Here is a 21369-nt window from a genome sequence, read left to right as displayed (position 1 = left end):
TTTCGCACATAAACGGCCTGACAAATACAGGTGAATTTTGAATTTCTTTATTAATTGCATATTTTCAAGAGTTTCAGTTTCACGCCAACGTCCACACAAACAGCTTAGCAATACAAAAAAAAAAAAAAATCAACTTTGTATATAGCTTGCTTGTAAAGCTGCAGTGGAAGGTTTCCAACAGAGGGGGCGCTTCTGAGGCCACTGGAACATGCTCAGTCAAATACATTGGTCTCATGATCAGACTTAAATATAGAAAAAGACAAACAAACTCAAATCTTTCCCCTAAGGCTCAATCAGACTGAACAATATACAAAACCCGTATTCAAGAAAATCAGCTTCCCAATAGTACATGCTTTCATTCACAGGGCTGCCTGTCATTATGCCATTTCAATATCAAGCACTCGTCCGTTCACTGCATAACATTACGATAAGACTGCATTTCTGATTGCCAAGGAAGTGAGGAAAGGGGATAATTCAACCCTTATACAGGCCTTATTTAAAACATTAAAGCTTTTCAATGAACTATGAATAATTCATTCTGCATTGATCATTGTATTGAGTCTCTCCTATGCAATTATGAATGATATGGAGAGCATATCTGAGATGAAACATGCATCATGATCTGGGTAAAGCTCACCTTGTTACAGTTCTTAAAATGTGGGATGATATAAAATAAAAGGCATGATATAGACAAGACATTTTTGCATAATGTTTTGAGAACACCTGGTTTTTAAAGTCAGTGAATATTTCCATTGGTGTAAATCGTAACAGTCAGTGTATGGCATGAGTTGATCTATGAAGTGCTGCTGTAGAACATTTCACCTGGGGTCTGAGGTCCTACATGAAATAAAGGGAAACCAAATGCTACACACCGACAGCATCTGGGAAATGTCCAGCTGGCATTTGGGCATTTGTCCCAGGGCAATGATAAATCTGGATTTATACAGGTACACTTCAAGGCGTCTGGTGGAAAAGCTTCAGAAGTTGATAAAGGCCCAATTCATAAATTCTAATGTCAGTCCTCCAAAGTCAGGAACTTCAAGCAACAAAGCAATTCAGGAGGGGGGAAAAAAACAACTCCTTGGAGAGAAACTTTCTTCAAGCCCTGAGATATTCCTTTTTTTCCTCCATAGACAGACGTGAAAGGCAAAAGTACGAGGGTGGCCTCATTGGTAAGTGCTGCTGTGCAATATATTCTTCAGTTTTTTTTTTTTTAGTCTGTACAAGTTTATTCCATTTTGACATGGTCCAGACCAGCTTCAGCATGCAGGAAGTGCTCCGTCCCGTATGAAAGTGCTTCCTGGAAGCTGAAGGCTATCGTTATCTGGGCGAGACGGGAGGGCTGGAGAACACCCCAGAGTTCCGTGGGGACTGGAGAGTGAGGGACGGGGAAGGAGAGACCTTGCGCGGGCTGCTCAGATCACCGTTGTTAAGCTTCCAGATCAGCTCTTCATTCTCCATAGACAGACGTTTGTTCACTTTGGACTCCTTCTGGAGGGTTTCCTGCAAAACCGCCTGCTCTGTGGACAGTTGTCTGAAACGAAACAAGTCAACGCTCTGGTAAACTTGATTAGATTAGTCACTATTACTGCACAAGATGAAAGAGGAGAAGGTGTCTCGGCACAAGGTGAACGTGGTTTTGCCAAGACATGTTCCTGGATCAACATATTTTTGTCAGAAAATGTAGTCCTAACCATATCCCTAAACCTAACCCTTATCCCTAAAATCAGAGGAAAATGATAGGTGAATAACACTGACGTAGAAGCACTTAAAGGAATAGTTCACTTAAAATGAAAATTCTGTCATCATTTACTCAACCTCAAGTCATTCCAAACCTGTATGAATATATTTCTTCTGCTGAACACAAAAGAAGATATTTTGAAGAATACTGGTAAACAGTTGATGGATGCAATGGACTTCCATAGTATTTTTTTCCTACTATGGAGTCAATGGGGTCCATAAACTGTCTGGTTAATGACATTCTTTAAAATATCTTCTTTTGTGTTCAGCAGAAGAAAGAAATTCATACAGGTTTGGAACAACTTGAGGGTGAGTAAATGATGACAGAATTTTCATTTTTAAGTGAACTATTACTTTAATCCTTGTTGTAAGTCTAAACTTGACATAAACTGTAAACCTGTGTCTCAAATCATAAGTTTATGAAGACAATCTTGCAGTACGCTACCTAGACAAAGCAGCATGTTTGTCCATTCTGGCTTTGAGGTCCTCGTTTTCCTGTTGCAGCTTCTTAAGATATTCATCCAGCTTCACATTCCTCTCCATCTAAGAATAAATCAAAGTCTTAGTGTTTCTCCAGCACAGACAGGAGCATCAGATTTATGTCATCTCTACTGTGATTAGAATGAACACAAAGGAAAAGTTCTCCATCTAAATGCTTTATGCGTAACAGATAATTGAGCTCACCAGTTTGTCTATCTGCATGAGTTTCTTGTCTTGTTCGTGGATCCGCTTGTTTTTGATGTCCAGAACTACTTTAAGGCTTTCAAGCTCCTGCTCCAGATAAAGAGTGTGGGAGTCCATCTTCAACATAAAATAAACAAGAGAGATCAGGGATATACACTGGCTTTCCTAAACTCGATTCATCATTAAGACAGGAATTATTACATTTTCATGTTTACATTTGTGGGCTTTATAAAACAAACACTTTCTTTAACTTCAGCCACTTTTATGCCCAGGGGTTGAATTATATTAAAATTAACAGAATATTTTGTTACATGAAGACGACATTAAACTGACTTGTAAATGTTTCATCATACCTTTGTCATTTATGTTTGCTACTATTCAAGTGCATTTTATATACAGTATATACTTAATTTTATTCTTGTCCCAGACCCAGGTTCTCAAATGTTGTACCTATGTAAATAAATCATACATAATAATATTTATATATATAATATATATATAATACAAATTTAATATGACACACTACCATGTACAAATGTGGGGTTGGTAAGATTTCTAAATGTTTTTGAAAGAAGTTTCTTATGCCCACCAAGGCCACATTTGTTACAAAATACAGTAAAACAGTAATATTATGAAGAAATACTATTAAAATTTAAAACAACTTCTCTATTTGTATACATTTTAAAAGGCAATTTATTCCTGTGAAGACTAGAGTAATGATGCTAAAAATCAGCTTTGCCATCAGTCACATGATCCTTCAGAAATCATTCTAATATGCTGATTTGATGCTCAAGAAACATGTATTATCCATGTTGTTCTGCTTAGTATTCTCATAAAAAAAAAAAAAAAATCATGCTTTTTTGATGAATAAAAAGTAAAGAAAAAGCATTTATTTGAAATAGAAATATTCTGTAACATTATAAATCTCTTTATTTACTTTCAATCAATTTAATGCATTCTTGTTTAAAAAGTACAAATTCTTAAAAAAAAATTAATACGAGAGCGGAAACACTATTTTAAGGTGAAGTTGTTACACATTACATGTACTTATAGTAATAACAGGAGATTATGGATTATTAATCCTAGTAATTAACCCTAAAACCAAACCTTAACCCTATAGTAAGTACATGTAGTTCATTAATATTACTCAGTCCTTTTGTGTAATTACACTGTTACAAGGACAATAAACAAACTTAAAATAAAGCGTAACTCAAATATCTTACTGATGACAAACGTTTTAACACTGCAGTATATAATTACTAAATAAAATAAAAATAAGAATTCTCCTGTGGTGTATATGCATAAACTTTACTGGATTTTGTTAGTGAACAAACTATAAGAATAGAGAATGTGAAGTGCGTTTTAAGAGTATTTGCTAAATGCATCCATGTAAATGTACAGTAAGACAGTTTTCTACCAGTCCACAAGGTCGTGTCTATAGTTGAAGAAACACCCATATATGAACTTTGCCTCTGCTGCATTGTCACACTATTCATAGGGCAGGGTCTGGCAGCATTATGCAGGGTAGTTATCATTAACAGAATGTTGAGGGTTCCGGAATCTTCTTAGTCCTGATTGGAAAGACCCGTCTAATATTAACCTGCTATTCATAGAAAATACAGTCTACTCAAAGCAGAGATGCATTACTATCAATGGCAATGGTTGAGTGTTTGATAACACATATCTTGGAGCTACACAGGGGTGTTACATTATGTACCTGCGTTCTCTCAGCCAGATCCCTCCTTCTCTTCACCTCAGCGTTCAGTTTTTCTTTGAGGCTGTTATTCTCGGTCATGAGCTCCTGAATTTGATTCTATTTGAGGAGAAATACACTGATATGAAAATGTGTGCTAAATTTCAATAGGGCAAAAAAACATGAATAGAAAAATAAACAGGGAATAAGAATGTTTTGGCTTTTGGAATTTCATCTTTTGGTCATTGCCTTACAGATAATGTGTCTGATTCCGTTAGTGTTGTGTTGAGAGTTTGCATTTCCTTTTCATGGGACTGTTTGAGTTCTGAAAAAGTTAAGTCAGGATATATTAATGAGTGGGAGGTAAAGCTGTTGGCTTTCAAATTTTAAGCAACATTTACACACACATTTTAGAGAGAAAAATAAAAAACAAATCCCAAGATTATTTACCCTTGAAAGACTCTTCAAAGTGTTGTTTAAGGCCGTCCACCTCCTCTTTATGGCTGACTTCCAGTTCCTTCTTCAAAGCCTCATGTTTTGATCGTAACTCTTCTATCTAGACGAGTACAAATAAAGTCATTTAGTAAAAGTCTCGAATGGCTTATTTTAGTGTATAAATTATTAAGAAATGAAATGTCATATGTCCAAACAACTAAAAGGTCAAGGCTCATATGCCAAAAACAAAAAGCTATGAAATTACTTTGCATAGTTATGGGAAAGTTTTTAGAAGACATCTAAAATGAACTATCCAACAGAAAGTGTGTAATGACATTGAAGAACTGGACAAAAAAGGCCAACTGCCCTCCACACCTGCTGCTCCATCTGAGCTTTGCACTTATCGGCCTCCTCCTGGTAGGTCTGATGAACCTTCTCCCACTCAGTGGAGTAGAAGGTCTTCAGTCTCTCCTCAAGGTCAGCGAGGTCCAAGTGGTGCTGCTCCTGGACCTTCTGCAGGACTCCATCAAAGGCCGCACGCAGCTCTTCCTTCTCCTGCTCCAGACGCTCACAAGAGTAAGCCGAGCTCACTGAGGGAAAGGTCAGACCATTTGGACATTAGAAGATCGATTAAGTGATTCATTCAAGTAACAAACATCAACCTCACAGAGCACCATTTAGGATGCCTTTTTTTGGGCATGATATGACAGCAACCCTCCAACTTACAAAAAAAAAGAAAAAAAAGTAGGACATCTAATATCTTATGCACTGTTTTGTGATATGAAAATATAAATATTCTATAAGTAGACCGCAGTGGAATAACCAGAGCAAATGTTGAAAGGCCAACACGTCCATTTGTTGCTTTGATTTCAAGCCCTGCCAACACTAGATGCTATGAATCATTACTCAAGTATTCTGCATTGAGTCCCAGTTGTCTCTACAGTTATGGTATCTCCAGCAGTTCTGTAAATAAAGCGTCAACTGTTACTCAAAACACGTCAAATTACAACCGAGGGAAAGTTTGTCAAAAGGAACGCTAATCCAGAGAGGCATAATGAACAGATGTTTCCTAACCCGCCACAATGCTCTCTCCATCAGAACTGTGTCACAGACACTGTCCCCCTGAGTATTAGCTAAGTTTGCTCAACTCTTAGAAACAGATGACACTTCACTGCACAGAACACACTGGCACACAGGACTGCTGTGGTTTACACACAAAAGTGGCAAGCTGAATGCTGCAGCTGCTCCTGTCTTTGTAGTGTACAAGTGTGCTGTCAAGTCCTCCAGCTCATGAAGTAACACGCTACTCTGGTGGGACCATTTGAGGTTGGGATTTCTGGCTAAATGGACACCCTATGGTTTTCCATAATTAAGGTACAAATATAAAAGGAAAATCAATTAAATTAATATATTCATTAATTTATTTAAATATCTTGTTATATTATTTTTATTAACTTACTTTAATATTTGCATTTAAACAAATGACTATGTATTTAAATAAACACCTGTAGATAAGTATCTGTATTTATTCATTAAAATATCTGTATTTGAATGCGTTTATTTATTCATTCAAAATAAATCTCCATTTACTTATTAAATAAATACAATTTTAAATAAATACAGATGTTTTATATTTATGCGTTTAAATTAATACAGGTATTTATTTATTCATTAAAATATCTGTATTTATTTCTGAAATTCATATATACAAAACGCCTCTTCTACGATGATCATGTTTTTACTTTCTGAATGAATTTATTGTGATTTTATTTGAAGGGGGTGTGAAGTCAAATGTGAGGGTGATACAACAAGCTGCTTCACTTAATATTTTTAAAATGTTAATCCGCCAAATCCAAGACATATGGCGGGACGGGACCAACAAAGTCATGTGATGCGACCAGCATACAAATGCCAGTAAGTCACTTCATAAGTATAATGTAATATAATGAAAACATAATGAAATAATAGCTGAAAACCAGGCAACCGTTTCAGACAGAGCTCATCATAAGGCTCCATAAGGCTGATATGAGGCTCATATTCTTTTGTCAACTTATGTATGAGCGTTTCATAGGTGTATGTATGCAAAGAGATGTACAGTCTCAGGCTGTATTTCACATTAGAAGTATGTTATATGCATTACTCATTCAGTAATATTTGACTACATAATGTGTTTGCAAGTTTTTCATACATGTATGCATGAGGGAAGCTTGATTTAAGCGGTACAATGTCTAAAATCTGTATAATAACAGTGTATTTTTCAGCTCATCTCATGTTTACTGATGCATCAGTAGGCGTTTCTGTACTTTATTATCAAAAGGTTAAGAGCAGCATGTCAGCAAAATGAATTACTTAAGAGTCACAACAAGAACGGCTGTTGTTCTCCAGGGGGAAACTTGGGACATATCCCTTCCTGGCACTGCAACCTAATCATCTGTGTTCTAGGATGAAAACCACAGATTTTTTTTTTTTTTTTAACAGAGCCTTACAATGAGTTTCAATCAGAATCGTTATTAACTTGCTTTTAGGGGTTAAATAAGAACAGTATCTAATGACTGCTGTACAAGGGACAGTTAGCAGATCTATGATCAGATCCAGCCAGAGAAGAGGAGCCAGACCCAGAGCTCACTAATGGCTTGATGCATTTCATGAATCTTCAGCGTAATTCTATTATAGGTTATATTTATAATGCAGAGCAAGGCTGAAGGCCTATAAATAATCCAAATAATGCAGAGGAAAAACAGACAGTTAGGTAGGAGGATTATGTCTTTTTTTTCCACAAAAAAAACAACAACAACAAGAGATAAACCGATCATAACTCGACAGTCAGTAAATATGACTGCATATGCATCCAAACAGTATATATAGCTTATTTCAGAAAGCTTTTGGCAGTAGAAAGCTCAACAAATCTGCTATGTATATGCACACATTTTCCCATCTAGAGTTAAAATACGTTTTCAAAACAGAAAACGAAACTGTGCGTTTAACAGGCCTGGGTGAATTTGCCCTAAATAAATCATGTGACATCGTCTAGACATGCTTATCTTAAAAATAATGTGCGTTATTTTGAGAATAGTTCTAATATAAAAACACAAGGCTAGTAGCAGCAATGAAGTTACCATTCTACACAGAGAAGTTAATCAGTCACATGCCAAATGGCAAGCTAAATTGATTAGACACAGTTCTAGCAGGTTGTGTGTGAAGACAGCACTCGCTTCACTGGCAGAGAGCAGTTGTCCTGTGTTAACAGACACTTTTGTTTTATAAGGGATTTCTGGGTGTGTGCCAAAAAGCATGGCACTGACATCACTCGCGTCATACAAGGTGGAATGAATACTTGAGGCTGTGGGTAAAAGACAAAATTTAGCAGATATTCCTGCAGCTATATTGTGACTGCAAGAGGTGGTCTGAAGAATTTGTACGGGGTCTTAAACATGGTCAGAAGCGCTGGAATGTGCTAATATGCCCAGTGGTGATTATAATAGTAAAGAAAGATCATGTGCAGGACTTAAAAGTTTGCAAAGTGACAGAAAAAAAATGCTTTCTGATTCGTAAAAAATACATTAATCCCGAAGAGCTGTGGCTGTATATTATCAGTCAAGAAAAAAAATCTCATATCACTCCCTTGTACATGCTCAGTTTTCAGGTGGTAATATGAGCTGTGAAATCAATGCATCAGACGTCTCTCAGGGGTGAACGCTGGCCTGTACTAAATACATTTCTCTATGTTACTTTGCCCATTAGACTGTGAGGGACATCAGACTTGTCCGACCTTGTCGGTATGACCTTCACATACCAGACGGCTTTCTGGAGGTGTGTCTCCTAAAATGCCCCCTATGGGAGGGAAGAGTCCTTCCAACAGGACCAATAAAATGAACAGACCGTCCTCATCTAAAACCACATGGTAGTTCATGAACTAGCAAGCATGCTTAGTGGTTGGTACATTTAAACACACTACCAGTCAAAAGCTTGGACACAATATACATTTCGGAAAAAAAATTCTCGACAAATATAAATTATGCTTATACATTTTTTTACATAAATTATTATTCTTTTTTTTTATATAATTGACGACAGGCACAGAATAGTGAAGCTAAAGCAGCCAACATGTGCCTAACATACTGTTCAAAAGTTCGGGGTTGGAAAGATTTTTTTGTAATGTTTTAGGAAAGAGTATCTCATTCACCAAAGGCTGCATTTATTTGATAAAATATTGTGAAATATCATTACAAAAATAATACATTATAATACATTTTTAAAATGTAATTTATTCCTTGAATGGCAAAGCGGAGTTTTAAGCATCATTACTCCAGTCTTCAGTGTCACATGACCCTTCAGAAATAATTCTATTATGCTGATTTATTGCTTCAAAAAAAAAATTCAATCATCTAATTATCAATGGTGAAAACAGTTGTACTGCTTTCCTAGTTTTTGTGGAAACCATGATATATATTTTTTTCAGGATTCTTTGATGAATATAAAAGTTCAAAAGAACAGCATTATTGCAGAATAAAAGTATTAATTTCTTTAAAAAAAAAATGTTTAATGACCCAAAGTTTTTAAATCGTAGTACATACTAACTAATACGATTTAAAAAGCACCCCAGAATGCACTACATGAATTTAGAGGAAAATACCCAAAGTGTAGAGCTAAAATAATATAAAAATGTTGGTCCCATTTGTGTTATTTGCATTCTACAATAAAAGTACATGTGTCCAAACTTTTGACAGATGCAGGCTATCAACACTGAAGCTTGAGAGGTAATGGTAGTCATGTTACGGCAAAAAAAAGCCCGCCTACCGCTCATCGCTGATTACCACTCGTGACCAGCAATCCAAATATTACATTAATTACAAACAGCGACATTTTGGCAGCTCTCCATTCTTTCCGCAGACAGTGAAAGCCAAGCAGTCTTCAGTGACTCACACACACTTACCCAGCTCCTCACGTAAAGTGACCAGCTCCTGAGACAGCTCCCTGCGCCGCTTCATCACCTCCTCATGCTGCGGGAAAACACAAGAAAAATCAGTGCATCATTTCTCATCGCGGCGCATGCCTCACATTACCCAAATTACACAAGAAACACAATCTGCCAAACTGTATGTTGCCATGGAGCAAGGCTATGCCAAGTGCAATCTAATGTCATGATGAATGAACGACTCTGGAATTCCTTTTGCAGACATGAATCATGCATTCGACTGTTCTTATGAAGGGTGTCTGTCAATCACAGGACAGGAGTCGGATATGACAGTTTTCAGATTTTAACGTGGCATAAATGATTGGTTATATTAGCAAAGCATTTTCAACCTAGCAGTGTTCAAAAAGAAAACAGGCTATCCTCTGACTCGTTACTGCCACAAAAAAGGCACAGGCATGCAAGAATCCCACAGCAAAGCTTTGTGGTTTACACACCACTATGACAGCTCTGTAAGCATTTAATTAAAAAAACTAACATATGAATGACAAGAACCGAATGTAAAGCAATAAAATCAGCAGTCTCTCTCTCTCTCTGTGGAGGACAGTCAGTGCCACAGCTGCAGTGCTGTCAGCCTCCTCAACCAACACAAAGACGCTTCAAAAACCGCGTGCTGCCGTTCTAACCGGCCCCTTCCCCCAGAGATCAATGCCAGAGTGACATTTACACACCAGTTATGAACTCATTAGCATTCATAACATATTCATTAGGATAAACCAAACTCAAATTTAAGAATGCCTCAAACTAAATACACAACCTCATCTCACTGAAATGACATGCTTTGTATAGGCACCCACAGCAATCCCATTTCAAATGCCAATCTATCCCATCCTGCACCCTGCAGAGAGGATAATGTCTTTACCCTGTGTCCAGCGCAGGGAGAGTTAAGGCACACTTTGCTGCCGGAGCAGCCCATAGTCCCGTCTCTGTGACTTCAGTCCAGAATGCAGGAATATAGCAGCCCAGATGCATGAACCTCTGCCACCTCTACCTCCTCTCTCTGCCGTCTCGCTCTACATCGGAGAGACTAGTGGAATAAGCTCATTGGCTCTCACCTCCTCCAACCACTTGCCTTCTCAGTGGTGAAAGGATACCGTAATACATCTAAAAGAAGGGCAAGGGAGGGAGGCGGCTGTATTGTGCTTGGGAGAAGGCTACATAAAGGCTGTACTTTAGGACACCCACAGCAAGTAGAGCAAAGAGAGCAGAAAAAAAATGACATGTCTGACAGTTGGTTGACTGAGTGGCACTTAATGAAATGGTGCATGTTACAGGAAAAGTGTGCGGTGACCTTCCCACAGGGCGTGAGGACAGGAGAACTGCTGTCTTTTTCTTGCTTTCCTTTCAGCACCCCCGCAGAATTTGCTGACTGAAATTGGTATAGGTTACAATATCAAATTCATATTTACTCTTATAAAATGTTAAAAACTGCACAATACACTTTAGTCATGAATGTCACTTTAAATTTGACACTAATGAAAACAAGGATGTCAGAATTACATTTGGTGTCAAATTAAATATGGAGTAGATCCTGACTAAGATCCAAACCAAACTAACAGTAGTTTGTAGTTATTGCAAGCCAAATAAGTCTATACGCTACAGAAAACTACAATAAATGATTAGAATGAATGAATAAAAAAAACATTTTTCTGTATACAGTAGAAAATAACATTCTTATTTGTTTAAGATAATAATAAAAAAATCCCTAACCTAATCCTAATAATGTTAATAATAATAGTAAAAATTAAACTAAGTTATCATGATAAAAAAGTTACTTTTATTAGTATTATTATAATATACGTATGCAGAAGAACAATTACAACAACACTATTATTTTTGTATGGAAAAAAAATGTGTAAAAAAAATGTAGTTAGTCAAAATATTAAAAAGTGTTGTAAAGCAATTCTAATAGTCACTGCTGTATCAAAAGGCATTTATCATATGAATGATGTCAACACATCAATAACTTAACTGAGAAATGATTAAAAACATTAGTTTGTGTATAAGTATTTTATATGCATTAAGTAATATATAACTACTTATATGACTACTTAATTATAATAATAAATTAATGATATTGCTTCAGGGAAAGCATGTGTGGCCTCTTGTAGTGAAATTATGGCAATGTACACAGTGTGCTGACAGCTCATTGCAAACAAAAGATATGAAGCAGCTCCCTAGGCATCCCAGCATGCTTCTGACCATATCAAGACAGCAGCTGGTACATTCTCACAGAGACATGCTGAAGACCAGACGCCAATGATAAAGCTTCACAGATTCCTATATGGGCAACACGTTCCCTTAACACACTATACTATCCTTCAAGCTCTACAAATCTGAGTTTTCATAAGATGTAGTTGTCGTCATCATATAGAGATGAACATTTTAGGCTCATTCATCTGTTTACAATCAGTATATAAAATTGAACTCTCAAATGAGCACAAGCTGAAATGATACCTCATACTTGCAAGTTTAAAGCATTGAACAAGGACCATCCACAGGAAAGACTCTTGCTTTAATTGAACTAAACAGCTAATGTTGTTCTCTCTTCTATAATTTGTTCTGTAAAGGTATGTTAGACAATGCTCCCTGAAACTACAGGAAACCAAAAGTAAAATAAAAGTGCAACAACTAATGTTACACTGAATGCCAGTTGGAGTATATGCCCTATTGAAAAACATACCACACCCACACCCACACCCACACCCACACCCACACCCACACCCACACCCACACCCACACCCACACCCACACCCACACCCACACCCACACCCACACCACACACACACACACACACACACACACACACACACACACACACACACACACACACACACACACACACACACACACACACACACACACACACACACACACACACACACACACACACACACACACACACACACACACACACACACACACGTGTGTTTTAAAAACACACACCCCTATTTATAGACTGATTGTATAAGTGCCACAGCTTAATTATGGTAGTGCCTTTTAGTTAAAGTTGGTCTTGGTCCAGCTACTGCAGGATCAGCCAACATGCACTCCAGAGTATAGCCTGTCAGCTTCAGCTCAAACAAACTGCACTTCTTCCCTTCTTTTGTGCAGCAGACAAACTGTGACGGTTGTCTTTTTCTCACTGTTCACTTTAAACATGTACATCCAACCAGCCTTCACATTGCCTTCAACATTCATCTTGCCATTATATCAACGATCAGACAGTGCAGACAGATACATCTACGATGGGTTGAAAGTGAACTAAGACATACATACACACACATACACATATATATATATATATAAACCATCATAGACGTATATAATATAGGCCTATATATATATATATATATAGATGTAAACTAACTAATGTAAATCATTATTTAAAAAAAATATATATTTTGTAAATGTGGCAGTAAGCCAGTTCATTAGAAGGTGCTGTCAAACAGGTAAACTGATAAAAGAACATCACCAAAACAAACAGAGCACAATATTACCTGACTTCAAACTCATTCAACAGGACTATACAAACTAACACAATCAGTGCTGGGCTGTCAGATCACAACTTGATATCTAGACATCTATCCCTAACCCAAGAAATCTGACCTTAACTTGACAACGGATCACCACAACTGCCTGAAGTCACCATCTTCATGAATTATTCATGTCTGCTGTAGCAGAATGATTCCTCAACATAAGCAATATAATCTCATAATACTCACCCCAGCATATAGATGCTTTATGACCACAGCAAATGCCTCGAACCTGCGGTCGTTGGATCGGAGCGTGTTCTCCAGCTGTTGGATAGTCTGGTTCTTCTTCTCACACAAGGCCTTGTAGTACTCCACATTTCTGGACTTACTCTCTGGAGGTACCAGATCCGGTTGTCCATTTGTCGGGGGCGGCTGCTTGCGGGAACTTGTCCTTGACTTGCTCTTGTCAACTGTAAGAGAACATGCATTTAGTGCAGGGACAACATTCAGCATTATTTTCCGTCAAGGTGCTCCTCGAGGTTCATAACATCTGTGATCGTTGGGTCTAAGGTCTGTCTGTTCATTTAACCCAGAGATGATCCACACAGCAGACAGGACCAGCTATCACCAAATGCAACCCTGAATGAGATAACAGCTCACCCCATCACCAAATAATATCTCCCCATCAGAGGCCTCTTATTTTAGCAGGGCTATGCCACTGTGGTTTTCATTTACATCATCTTATAAATATAACACCAGGACATAATCAGGGCACAAATCCCTCAAACAAAGTGGCCTCACTACTAGAGGAAGGGCACCTGAAGTTAGCCGCCAACCTGGCACTATATGTATAAAGCTGTAAAACCCTTGTGAGGTACATGCATGAAACTTTTAGTTTTTTAGGCTTTTAGGGAGGTTTTTATATGAAACTTTTTCCTATGCCAACACCTAACGTCTTCATGTTGTTAATCCAGTTTGTCCTAGCTGAGTAATTACATAACAGATCAGTGTTAGCAGCCTCAGACATTTCTGAAATACCAGCTTTAATAGGGCAGTGGTGGGCCCACAAACTTTAGGAGGCCTTTCTCCTCTAATGTCAGTCCAATGGCAACTGATTTACAGCTCCTAGTTCAGTAAACATATGCAAAGTTATGTCTAATATACTCTTTAAATATGTACAAATGTATATGTACAAAGGTTGGAAACATTGACCAATTTGCAAGCCAACCACCTCAGGAACTTGATACAAATGTCAATAAACAACTTCCAACAGATATTGTCTAGAATGCTGAAATTTACTGCTGATCAGATCTTTGACTATAGATTCAGAATGCATACAGTATATATGAATGTCCTTCCTATCTAGCATCCTGTTACACCTTCAAGACAAAGTCTCAAACTGCTCTAGGTCTGTTAGTTCATGGTACCCACCCATAAAACAAATAGAGCTGTTGAGCTTATAACATGGGTTGGAGGAACTGAAAACATCACAGTCCTGATTAAAAAGAAACCTCTAATAAAATGTAATCCAGACAGGCTTTTCAGATACTTTTATGTGGCATATATTAAACAAAGTAAAAAAAAAAAAAACTGGGAAAAACATAAATGGGGAATCAATAACTTACATAGAAGTCAGAATAAAGATGTGCTTTTGTCTTACGAATGTGATTATAGTGGTCCTAATTTGTAATTTGTCTCTTAAAACTTAGCAAAGCATTTTTAAAAAGACACAAATTTAGGTCATCAGCTTGGTGTGGCACATAGAAAACATGTTAGCCAACACTTTAGAAATGCAGTATAATTCAAACCATAAGGTGTCCTTGCTAGGTAAACATTTGAGTGGCACCCTCTGCTGGTCAACTCGTGTTAAGAACAAACTGCAGGTATATGAAAGTGCAAGCACGGAATGTTGAATCTAAATTGAATAAACCAAGTTATGCAGCTTAACGCCCACCCCACCCCACCCCACAATTGTATCAAATCAATCCACCTTATATATTTTAAAACACTTAACTAGTTATTTAAAAGTTGCACCAATTTCAGGCTAGCAAATGTACACTGTATCTTTAATCTAGTTACATTCTCTGTCAAAGTCACTGTAAAGGTCACAGGTATAGAGAACGGACTCAATTTCAGAATGGAACGGAATCAAGGTCTCAATTTAGTCTATTATTGTTGTACTTCCCATCAGCAGTCACCAGAGGCCCGGTCACAGACAGACAGACAGGTTTTCATGTTTTATGGGGACATTCCATAGACGTAATGGTCTTTATACTGTGCCAACTGTATATTCCATCCCATAACCCTACCAATCACAAAAAGCTTTCTGCACTTTTACATTTTCAAAAACGTATTAGCCGTTTTCCTCATGGGAACCAAAAAATGTCCCCACAAGGACAAGGATTTTTGGGATATTTTGTGGGGAAATTCTGTCGTCATAACCTAGTGTTTACCAGGACCACACACAGAAGCCCATTTAAAGATAAAATGTGTAAGCTTTTATTCTTTTTCAAATATTTTCCCTCATCAGTCAACTACATTAAGCAAATTTGTAGGTTCCTTTAAAAAGTGTTAACAGTCGTGTAATCGAAACAACTGATCTGTTTATTTGGGCATCAGGACCAGCACAACATAGCAACATTGGTTCAATTAATAGCTTGAGGGCGGGGCTACTTGTTTGGCCAGCCAATAGCAAAAGGGGAAGTGTGCAAAAAAAACAAACGTATAGTAATTAAATATTTTAACAATGTTGCTTTTGTTTTGTTGTAGAGGCCAGTTACTCATCTCCCAACAGAGCAGGTATTACATTTTTGGATTTAAATCCCATTTCAGATTATGTAATAAAGCCTTTTTTTTCTTCTTTTTTTCCGCAAAACGGTTAAGACAAACTTGATTATCCAAATTGTAACTACAGTGGAGTTCATTAGTCTCAATTATTAAGGTGCTTTGTGTTATCAAAGGAACACTCTTCTGTTCACTCAGTGATAAGGTTTAAGGATTTTAGACCCAAAATGTAATGTATTTGCCTACTTTTAAAACTTCCAATGGCAAAAATGTGACAAACACTTGATCTTCATTCAGTAGTATACAGCAGGACACATAAGTCTCTTGGACTCCTTTAAAGACGTGTTAAAGATATATGATACTCCCATTAAACTGTGATTATTTACCTAACTACAATATTCCAATACCACAGATAATATCGGTTTTTAAGAATATAAAATAGTGCTTGGCAACAAAATACATAAACTAATGCCTAAAATAATCTGCAGACTGAAACTGCCAAATTGAAACGTGGATAATATGATCATGAAGTAATGGTAAATACGTAAAATTGCAATAATCAAGTATGTTATGCGTTCAGCTAACAGTACAATAATTATTTCTACGCAATATGAAAATCACTAATGTGGAAAGACTCCTATATAACGTGTGTCCGATCAAAGGTAAAACATGCCAAACAAATTTGAACATCAATCAATTTATCATTAAATTAGTCCAACTGCAAACTGATAATATGCACTTATTTTTGGAGAGATATCTCAACAGGTGAAACCTTACCCAATGATTTATTGAGATTAAATATAGTCCTCTCTGATGTTACAGACATGGAATAAATAGTAGTTTCCTTATTTGTAATAGTCCTTATTTGGCCAGTCACTATAAAAAGGAAAGTTTCAGCCACAGACATCTGTACTGCAACTCTTCGGTGGGAATTTAGCTTGTCAAAATGTTTACAAGTTTACATTCAACCTACAGTCAAAATAACCTTTGAGCATTTAAAACGGGGAAATTAGGTTTCTAGAATTGTGAACCAACTCGCTTGAAAGGATGAATAAGGTAAAAATGAACTTACTGAATCTACCGACTAGGTAGGTGATCACCAAAACCAAAATTGTGGCACAAATAAACATGTTATTTGCAAAAACAATCCCACGCTCTATAAGTGGTTAGCAAGAAGATGCCTACTGGCCATGTACAAATATCAAATACTCTTTGGCAGAGAGAGACAGTCTAAAGATAGAATCAACAACACATGAGCCAAGACGGCACCTTGCGAGCTACTGTACACAGAATCACTGTGCAGAATGAAGGAAAAGCCACATCAACAGAACGTATTCTAAGGGAACAGACCTGCCTGAAACACCACAGTGCTCTTGCATCCTGACAGCCGCTGGAGGTTCCTGAGCAATCCCTTCGCAGTCAGCATCACATGGATGTTGGACAGAGAGAATTTGGGAGAGAAAAACATCTCGCCGAAAAAAACCCCCGCAAAGAGAAGAACTCTTTATAAGAAAAACAGTCCCAATGTGCACATGCTAAAGCAAAAAATATATCTACCAAACAAACGGCAAAGAATGTGATGAAGGGAGGGGGAAGAAAAGATCTGTCTCCCCGTCACACTTTAGCAGCCTGGATTAAAGAGGGGTATAGGTGCCCCTGAGACAAATGAGGCAGAACAGGAAGCATTAATCCACTGTTTTGAGCTCTCATCCACTGACGCTCAGCATCTCTCGCTCTCCGCTGGGTGTGAAGGAGGTGCAGGATGCTGGGTGAACGGAAGGAAGGAGAGAGGGAAGGGAAGGGAGGAGTAAACAGCAGAGTAGGAGTGGGTGGGTGGGCTAGCTCTCGCTGGCCTTCTCCTTCATTCACACATGGGGGAGGGTTAAAAATGGTGGGAGAGAAAGTAACTTACAGAAAGATGTTTGACAAGAAATGCACCTAATCCAGAAAAGTAGTTAAAAAAACAACGACATTTTTTTTTAAAGAAGACCGTTAAGAGTTAAAATAATTTAAAAAAAAAGTGTTTTGTCCCGAGGTGTAAATTCCATTTAAACCTCCATAATAAGAGCCCTAACAAGGGAAGGGAACATATTTCTTTGTGGTCACAAACAGAGCAGTGGCAAGCAACCACAGAAACTGTCTAACACAAGCCTTTGATGCCAGCAAGAATCGAAAAAGCAGTGTGCAACCCACAGAAGGCATAAAATCATGTTTGAAATGCAATTATGTTTATGAGGAGCTGACGGCAGCAGACAATGCATGTCTGCACAGCTCAGGGTAGTCCAAATACTAGAGGATGGAGTCATATAAAGTTCAAGAAGGTTTTCACTTAAATATGTCATATCACAAATTCTAGAAAATACAGAGGGGTCCAAAAGTCCGAGAACAACAAGGGAAAATGGTTCTATTTTGCATTCTTCTCTAATTTAATAAATATTACAAAATAAATGACCAGCATAATTTCAGGGAAAGTCAGGGTCAAAAATTAAAATTAAAATAACTTTTTTCTAATTCAAAATTAGAAATAATAATAATACTATTGTACTACAGTACATGCCTGCATAAACAAGTTGGATGCAGTTTAATCATTTATTTAAAGGAAAATAAAAAAAAACCTGACTAATGTGTGTTGCCTGAATCACTTTTCAATGATTTATGTATTTATGAATTTCTATTGGGTAAATTAATTCAAAGTGATTCTGTCCACATGTGTAGGATAACACAATGTATTGTAAACTTCCATTGGAACTAAACATATCCTCATAGATTAATGTAATGGCAGGGCCCAGTCTCACTGACTTTGAGGCAGTTGGCTTGCCAAAAAAGGTAATTTCTGAAATCATTTACTTTCATGCATAAACTCAAGACTTAATCCCTGAAAGGAATGCAATGTCCATTCTTAATTACAGTACTTAAGGATCGTAAGAAATCACACACTACATGTGCCAGGTTGAGAAAGGCTGACTGAGACGAGACAGAGTGACAAATATTACAGCATTGCTGAGAGGGTGTTTCACAGAGAAAACCATCTGACATTCCACTCACAGATCACAGACAATATGCAGTATATGAATGGTATTTATTTCAATTAGAGAAGGAATATATATGAAACCTAATTTTTTTTTATTATAAATTAACACTTAAGTGCATACATCTGGTCTTTAGTGACCCAGGACGCCATTCACTACCCTCCTCCTCATTCTTTTTTTTTTTCTTCTAAAGTTAGACATCAACCTTCTTAGTATTCCTCAAATAAAAACATTATAAACAACAAAAAGAAAAAAAAAACAATACAATTATAAAAGAATGCCCATTAATTTTTTGTAAAAAATTATAGGGTTGCTAACAACCCGAGGTGTGTAACAGTGCAAGTATTTCTCTGCATGACTGAATAAGTTAAATTCATCTTTATTGATTACAAGGTGTCAATGCCTGATACACAATGATGAAATGATGTTTCACTCATAGATACCGCAGGCAGAAAATCATCAGCAAAACTTTACATGGTTCAGAGAAGTACTGAACACAGTCAAATATTAGTGTCACTGTCACTGGATGGTTGATCTGGTGATGAAAGCTGTCAGCGATCAAAATATTGATTGTAAAGATGTTGAAAATGATAGTTTTGAGAATATGTTTGAGATGGTGAATATGAGCCAGATGCTGAATGTACTGGGAAAAGAGCTCTGACGAGGACAGTGATGATGGTATAAAACATCTGCTCAGACTGAACCCTCTACAAAAGGTAACAAAATATGCTTTATTTTATTCTTCTGTAATTGTTGCTCTAATATGAGGAGAGTTTTATATGATCACGACAGGTAGAAATCTATCCGTGTTAGATATACTGTAGATCCGGGTCGCTAAATACCCGAATATGTAATAATGATTGGTGAAATGTTCATGCATTTAAGGGTTAAAAAAAGAATAAAAATGTATATCTAATTTAATTTGTTGCTTATTGATTAATGACTCATGTCAAATGTTTTTTTCTTCCTGCCCATGGAAGATGAAATTGAGCTCTAGAGCTAATTCTGGGGCAGTCTGTTAAATAAACATATTTAATATTATAATTATTTTGATTATTTAATAGTTTATTTTTAAATACCTAGTCTTTCTGTAACTGTACACTTCACTTCCAAATTCCTTATAAATGTTGTCTTACCTGTAGGAGTAGCAGCAGGTCTCATGGGTCGGGCTTTGGTAGGGGTTTTCAGAGGACTGCCTAAAGACCTCAATGAACTTGATGATGTGTTTTTGCATCCTGTTCCCACAGTAGTGAAAATAAGACAGATTACTTTAGATTTAGCATAAATCAGACTCTAAACAGACTTAACAATAAACATTTTATTTTGTCTAAACAGACCCAAATAGATTAAATAGTTGAAATGTAAAAAAAGCAAAAAAAATTTCAAAATCTGACTTGTTTATGTGAAAAAAATCTGAATGGAACTAAAAAGGCTTCAGGCTCTTAGCATTTGTTTATTCTTATATCGTTCTTTTGATTTTGGGAGAATTGACTCAGACATGCCCTAGCTTGTTTGTGTACTAACCCTTCATCTGAGTTGAAGATTTTGAACACACAGAACATTATTGAATGCATTACTTATACCTGACGATACACTCCGGTTAGATGGGCACTGCAGCTTGCTTCTTAACAGCGTGGTCCTGCTAGATGGAGGTTTACTAAAAGTTCCCATAGAGGATTCTGCATGGTCTGAAAATAAATAAATACATATAATAATAAAAAATAAATAAATGACTAATATAAATCTTCCACAGACTTTTAGTAGATTAATTCATTTGTGGGTCTGCAATGGAATTTCCTGTGGAGGCTTGTATGGGAATCAATATTGATCAAAGCAATAAAAGGTAAGCAGGTTTTATCATCATATCTCTTTAGCAACCATGCTCCTATAAACAAATTATCTCTCACTGATATCGCACCTTCTCTGTTAGGCCGCCACTGCTGTGGTTTGATATGATTTTTTAATCTTTAGCAAAGGCCAGTCAGCCGCTATAATACTAAAAGACTTCGGTTACCACATTAGCAATATAGAAACGCTGCTATCTGATCAAATAACAAGGTATCTTTGTTATTGTCATTATCTCAAACAAATTTGAATATGAACAAAATTTGAAATCCATATCTGGATTTCACAAAGCAAAAAAACAAACAAAAAAACATTTATCTACTTACTTCGCCATAACCGTGCCTTAGGTTTTCCATGAATGGTAGACAACAAAGGAATAATACAAACGCGATAAGATCCGATAAGCAGGCATGTCAAGAGAGTCAGATCACACTGAGCACAAGAGCTTGGCTGATGATTCAAGGTTGAATTAGTAAAAACTTGCTCTGGGATTTCAGTCAAGGTGCCTCCGTGTGCAGACATGACCTTCCATAGAGAGTTAAACATAATGAAGAGAAAATATCCGTTTGCATTTGTAGATCCTCGTTATTTTCATGTGCATTGCTTTCTCGTACCCCTCCAAGTGAACTGAGGCAGAACAAACCCTGCCCTGCAGACATCTGGGACTGAGTGGCACGATCCATACAAACAACATGTTCATAAACCAATGAG

At 37.0% G+C, this 21369-nt stretch overlaps 1 protein-coding gene across 7 annotated transcripts in view; it reads right to left on the bottom strand.

The window, feature by feature from the left end:
• Window positions 1-26: 26 nt before the first annotated feature.
• mtus1a (microtubule associated tumor suppressor 1a) overlaps window positions 27-21369 on the bottom strand; it is a 30842-nt gene continuing 9499 nt past the window's right edge. For 5 of the 7 annotated variants that reach the window (XM_079630991.1, XM_079630992.1, XM_079630993.1 and 2 more), the window contains 11 exons: window positions 20397-20501; window positions 19950-20048; window positions 13250-13470; window positions 9486-9552; window positions 4928-5142; window positions 4568-4673; window positions 4372-4442; window positions 4142-4237; window positions 2425-2541; window positions 2186-2283; window positions 27-1534 (listed from right to left, as the gene is read on the bottom strand). In XM_079630991.1, coding sequence (XP_079487117.1) covers window positions 1321-1534; window positions 2186-2283; window positions 2425-2541; window positions 4142-4237; window positions 4372-4442; window positions 4568-4673; window positions 4928-5142; window positions 9486-9552; window positions 13250-13470; window positions 19950-20048; window positions 20397-20501 — 1409 coding nt within the window. In that variant the 3' untranslated portion in view covers window positions 27-1320. Of the gene's footprint in view, window positions 1535-2185; window positions 2284-2424; window positions 2542-4141; window positions 4238-4371; window positions 4443-4567; window positions 4674-4927; window positions 5143-9485; window positions 9553-13249; window positions 13471-16856; window positions 16944-17134; window positions 17574-19949; window positions 20049-20396; window positions 20502-21369 lie in introns of those variants that run through there. The other 2 variants (XM_079630995.1, XM_079630996.1) reach the window with 2 other exon arrangements.

The sequence above is a fragment of the Phoxinus phoxinus genome (genome assembly GCF_949152265.1).
Source record: "Phoxinus phoxinus genome assembly, chromosome: 12".
NCBI classification, from domain to species: Eukaryota; Metazoa; Chordata; class Actinopteri; order Cypriniformes; family Leuciscidae; genus Phoxinus; species Phoxinus phoxinus.
Note: the sequence above shows the minus strand (reverse complement) of the source record. Positions and strands in the feature narration are given on the sequence as shown.